Here is a 6340-nt window from a genome sequence, read left to right as displayed (position 1 = left end):
TTTACTACACAGTTCTGTTTATCTGTATGTCTTGTATGTCATAAATGTCCTGATTAATTGAAAATGGGGGACCCCAGTGTAAACAAGACGAAAGTATTTTTCTGGTCTGCATCCTCTTAGCAGTTGTTTTGTATTGAGCCGTACTGTATTGTACCCATTCTGCAATCTGTTAATAAAGTTTTCAATCAATCAATCAAGCGTGTTTGTGAAGGAATGCCTCACATCAGCTATTGGAGGGATACTTTAAGTTATTTAAAAACGAGTGAATTCATGAAAATGTTTAGTTGTGCTTCAGGAAGGGAACCTTTTTGTCTTCATTCAAGAGTCTTCATTCACAAAATGCAGGGCTTCTATCGATTCCTAGGGTAAAAAAGAAATCCACTGGCCACAGAGCCTTTGTCTACTGCGCTCCCTACCTGTGGAATAAATTACCCGCCATTGTCAGGGCCGGGGAGCCTGCTCTGTCGAAGTTTTAAAATGTTTGCTCAAGACTCATCTTTTTTCTCTCTCCTTCAGCCTACCCTGATCTAACCTGGTCGGGGATAGACCCTTAGCTTAGTCTCGTTAGTTCGGTTATGATGTCTGTTTATTGCTCCCATGTCTGCTTATTGCGGACATGGGATCTTTTCTAAACCATGTCCCTGTCTCTCTGTGTGTGGATGTCTCGAGTGATAGTGTGATGATACAGATTGCAGCAACTGTTCTGCCTCAAACTGGATATGAGCACCAGTGGTGCGATGGATCTGCTTTATGCTGTCCTCAGTCTGACCTACAGCGTCTAACCATGCCCACTCTACTTCAACTGGATCTGAGTGGTTCTCCTGCCCCCTGAGGAATGTGACTCTAAGACTTTGAGCTCTGAGCCTTGACTTTGAGCCTTCATCTTATTTTCATACCAGCGCTCGTATTCCTATATGCTTTTTTGTTCTTAGCTCTATTTTATTAAACATTTAAAATGTTCTTACTTTAGATACTAGTGCTACCATTTATGTATGTGTAGCAGGGTGGATTATCCCTACTTTATGAGAGTAGATGTACACTGGCACCAGGTAGTGGGAACGCAGCAGATCTACGGGTACTACGACTATGCTTGCACCTCATGGTACCAAAGCACCTCAAAGGCACTAAAAAACAAATTACAAACATCTCAAAACAAGCTGGTCAGACTACTGCTTGACCTGACTCCTAGAACCCACCTCACCCCTGCCCACTTTGACATCCTAGGATGGCTTAGACTAGTAGACGACAGAGTACAGCAACTTGCAATGGGCCTGGTCTACAAGATACACTACGCGACCAAGGTACCCATGTACATGTCAAAATACTTCCCAAAGGTCAGTGAATACCACGATCACAACACCAGAGGGAGCTCCACAAATCATGTTAAACCCAGATCCGGCTCAAACAAGGGACTAAACACGTTTCGCAATTATGCCACATCAATGTGGAACGCCCTACCCAAAGCTGTAAAGGAATGTGAATCACTACCCACTTTCAAAAACACTCTCAAAAAACACCTACAGGAGACTGCAATTCGAAACTGGCTCCTACAAATGTCCTAACCTAGTTGTACAGTAAATGACCAAGTATGGCTTTGTCAGTATTCCAATGTACAGTGTACAATGTGTGTGTCCCCCCTACCCAACCCCCCCCCCCCCCACCTCCAATGTACAGCTACACTTTTGTATCACAAACAGTACTGTATTTGCAAATCTGATATGTCATAAATGTATAGATGTAGCAGTACTGTCTATCTGTATGTCATGTATGTCATATATGTTATGATGAATTGAAAATGGGGGACCCTGATGTAAACAAGACGAAAGTCTTTCTCTGGTCTGCATCCCCTTAACAATTGTATGTATTGAGCTGTACTGTACTGTACCCATTCTGCAATCTGTTAATAAACTTTTCAATCAATTCAATCAATCAATCTGAGTCCGGCTGCATCCCCGACTATAGTGCAGGGGTATTAGAGTGGAGCTTTAGCAGCGGGAGTGGATGGGGCCTAGGATTTACTAACCTAGGGGTAGTGCGCTGGTCCTTCTTGCCCTCCAGGGCGACTCGCAGTAATTCCCCACACACCCACACTTCTCCTAATACCTCCCGCACCCTCCCACACCTGGTGGCAGTAGTGATAGATGATATACTTTCTCCCCAAAGCAGTACATTTCCTTGCTGATGAGCAGAGACCTGTCCCAATGATGTATAGGCCGTGGGTAAGAAGGGGTTAAACAACACAACACATTAACAGACACGCACACAGTGATCCCATTTCGTTCTCTTTACTGAAAGTCTTATTCTCTGGTTAACACAAGGCACAATGACCAAAGCTCTTCCCGCATACACGAGGCACAATGACCAAAGCTCTTCCCGCTTACACGAGGTGCAATGACCAAAGCTCTTCCCGCTTACGCAACACAATAGGTACAGCTCTTCCCACACTGGTCAATACACAGTAATGGAACCCGTCCCTTTAAGGGTTGAAATGCTGGGCTAACACACAACACATTTCAATACACAGTTAACCAAAAGACAGTGGGCCCACATTGAAAACAAAAGTCCTATCTAAGGCGGCAGTTCCCCAAAATAACAAACGTCACGGCACCCCTAAACAATGGTACACGGGCCAGTTCAAAGTACTGATCCTCTTCGCCTCTTTAAGGGCTTGCGCCGCACAAAGGGAATGTTTACCCCAGGCTCCAGCACTCAGAGTGCTCACTGTAACTGGCTTGTGTGTACTTAACCCAGGCGGGCCTGCTCCCGCAACGAATATCCGCGTCGGACGGTCCCGTGTTTGTCACCTGCGACAGGCAGGGGCGGGCTGGGTTGACGTTAGGCAGGCGACGGCTGGAGGTGGGTGTAGTCCGGCGACGTCCGTGGAGGTGTCCGCTGCTGCGACACGCGGGCTAAACTGTGTCCCTAGGCCTAACTGAAGCTAAGCTGTGGATCAAGCGACCCCCTGTCATGACGCCTATACTTTAACTAAAACGCAACGTGGGCAATATCTTTTTATTTTATTTATTTTTTATCCACTTTTTCTCCCATTTTCAATTTTTCTCCCATCCCAATTTCGTATCGTCCAATTCAACCCTCCCCTGTCTCGAACGCTGTTTCTTGCCTCCCACAAGCCGGCTGCAATGTGGACTAAGTCATACATAGCACGAGTCCCCTCCGATACTCGAGGTAGCAGCCGTCGCATCTTTTCACCTGCGCAGCGCGATTTTTCAGCGTCAGGGGTCTGCGCTTTGGAGGGGCGCCGCCCCCATCGCTTCTTGATTCTACTGCACAGGCGCACCAACCGACCTGTAGGAGTCGCTGTCCACAACGTCCGATTCCCACCCCTCAGTTTTCCCTCCCCCTAATACTGCCAATTGTATTAGTACGGACGACCAGCCAAACTGAAAACAATGTGGAGAGCTGGGCTCGAACCCAGCGTCTCCAGCGTTGGTGGTGAGTGCCTTGCCCACTGCACCACCTAGCCGCCCTAACGTGGGCAATCTACCACACTCTTCGGCAGTAGCTCGTCTGCTTCCTTGTTCACAAAGTCTCTTTAGCCTTAACTGGAAGCTAACACATTGATTCTTGGTACATGTTGGACGTTGTCGGCCGCCACATCTCCAGCTACTGCTGGAGGGATCATTCACATTCATGTATCTTTATTTCTATATATTCTATAATTTCTATATTTATTAGCAAAAAGAAGGAATTTGAACATGACATTAAGGATGGCAAATAAACACATCAGTCTGTCTGAATATAAACATTCTTTATACACTACATCCATGTTACATTCAAAGGAAATAGAAATACAGCAAACAGTCACATGAAAATCAAATGACCCAAGACTCAGAAGGGGCCACGAAAGGAATTCCGCCCCTCCGCCTGGAACCACGAGGTGAGCTCCGCCCCTCTGCCTGGCACCATAGACCACGCAACACTTCCGGTATTCTGAAATCACAGGAGAGAGAGTGGTGGGAGAAAATGAATGAATGTGGATGAAAGCCTTGACATTAAGTGGTTGTAGGTACGGCTGTGGGGGTGCTGGAGACATGATCCAACAGACTTTTATACGCCTGAGTCTCCTGAACACGGAGAGACCAATCACAAGTTGATCTGCACTTTCTCGGCCGAGCTATAGTCACTTTTCCGCATCTACTCCCGAACTCCGCATGGGCAGATTGATAAATCTAGAAATCCAGAGACTCTGTGGGCAATCTGCGCATGCATAGTTTGGGAGTTTGTGCGGAAAAGTGACTATAGCTCGGCCGAGAAAGTGCAGATTGACTTGGGATTGGTCTCTCCGTGTTCAGGAGACTCAGGCGTATAAAAGTCTGTTGGATCATGTCTCCAGCACCCCCACAGCCGTAGCTACAACCACTTAATGTCAAGGCTCTCATCAACATTAATTAATGTTCTCCCCCTGCTGTCTCTCCCATGAGCTCAATGTAATGCGGAAGTGCAGTGGTCTATGAGGGGATCTCCGCACCTCCGCCTAACACCACGAGGGGGCCTTTTGGGAAGCACAACACAAATGGGCGAGTACAGTTCATCGACACCAATGTCTTCTTTGCTACACAGACGTTATGCGAATGGAGACTTCTCCCGAGTCATCGTCTTGGCCATGGCCCTCACGTGGGCCCAGTGCAGGGCATAGGGAGTGGAGACAGAGACAGGCCCAGGGGCCCTGGGACCCTAGCCGTGTGGGGTGTAAGGTACCGTCGGGCCCCAGGGTGGATAGGGGAAGCCAAAGTGTCCTGGAGACCAAGGATGTGTGGGGGCCCGTGGGCGTCTCCTCTATGTCTGCTGCCTTATCGTAGCTCTGGACATCCCAGTGGAGGTTGACGGCCCGCCAGCGCATGAAGACATTGTGCACCGCTGCCCCCTCGTGGACAATCAGGCCTATCAGGAGAGAACACAGCTGCAGTTAATAGGCTGGATGTCTCCATTCCAGGTAATAATCACCAGTCATTTACGTATTTTGACTCAAGTACCTGTACTTAAGTACAATTTTGAGGCACTTTACTTTATTTTCATTTTAGGGACCTTTGTACTGTTACTCCACTACGTTTCAAAGGAATTATTGTACTTTCTACTTTCTACATGTACTTGAACCCATCAATAACTAGTTACTTTGAAAAACAAGATTTGGCATAAAGCATTACATAAATAGATGAAGATTATGTACATTCAAATTTCAATAATTATAGCCAGCATAACTGGACCACATACTACTTTAACATAACCTTTAGTGGTCAATGGATTGAGAATTGAATGTTCCCATGGAACAGAAATACAAAAGCGTCATATATAATGTGTACTTTTACTTTAGATACTTAAGTATATTCAATATCAAATACTTTTCTACTTTTACCTAACGAATGGAGGACGTTTACTTTTACAAGAGTACTATTTAATCAAGGTATTATTACTTTTACTTAAAACTAAGTAAAATAACTGTACTTCTTCCACTACTGATCACCAGGGTTTGATAGTAATGAATTATATATAGAGATTAGAGTAATCTCATTATAAACTTTTAACTCTATTAGCAACATAGATTCCAAATACTTTTGAAAAATAATTGATCACATGATTACTTAACAATGTGTTTAAAGGCGAAGAGGCTTTTAGAGAGATTATTACGAGATTCTGCACATTTTGAAGATATGGCTTGATAATAGCTATATATGATGAGAATAGCAAATTACTGTCTGATATTGGGGTGGAAAGTGTTTATTTAGGATTTTAGATACAAAATAAACAAAGAAAACAGATTACTGTACATTAATGTGCTTCAGTATTTCAGTAGATTCAATTACTGATTTAAATATAAAGCAGGATTCCAAGCATAGATTACCACACCTGGATTATCGACTGAGCATACTGGGCAAATGCTTCGGGGAACAAGACCTTTATTGCCTCTGAGAGCCCCAGGTTTGTGTGTAGATTAAATGCATCAGCTCACTCTTTTCAATTTGGAATATGTGCCATGCTAGCATGCTTTTATATGGAGCCCCAGTATAATGGTTAAAGTACAAGGGCACCAATTTTTCGTCATATCTCCTTAAGTATTCCAGAGCTCTTCTTTTGAAAAATGTTCTTTCATTTTCAGAGCATACCCCTGGACCCTCCTAGTGGGGCCCCATAGGAGTGGACATCTTTGCATCGGGCCCCCTAGTGGCATACTCCTGCCATGCATGAATGAATGGATGAATGAAAACTTTATTTAACAGATTGCAGAATGGGTACACAATACAGTACGGCTCAATACACACAATTGTTAAGGGGATGCAGACCAGAGAAAGATGTTTGTCTTGTTTACATCAGGGTCCCCCAT

General features: G+C 44.9%; 1 protein-coding gene across 2 annotated transcripts in view; it reads right to left on the bottom strand.

Annotated features, from left to right (window-relative positions):
* Positions 1–4413: 4413 nt before the first annotated feature.
* Positions 4414–6340, bottom strand: part of marchf11 (membrane-associated ring finger (C3HC4) 11) — a 77110-nt gene continuing 75183 nt past the window's right edge. For both annotated transcript variants that reach the window (XM_084327442.1, XM_084327443.1), the window contains one exon: positions 4414–4902. In XM_084327442.1, the coding sequence (XP_084183568.1) occupies positions 4574–4902 (329 nt within the window). In that variant the 3' untranslated portion in view covers positions 4414–4573. The remainder of the gene's footprint in view (positions 4903–6340) is intronic.

This window comes from Notolepis coatsorum, assembly GCF_963971535.1.
Source record: "Notolepis coatsorum genome assembly, chromosome: 13".
Lineage (NCBI taxonomy): Eukaryota > Metazoa > Chordata > Actinopteri > Aulopiformes > Paralepididae > Notolepis > Notolepis coatsorum.
Note: the sequence above shows the minus strand (reverse complement) of the source record. Positions and strands in the feature narration are given on the sequence as shown.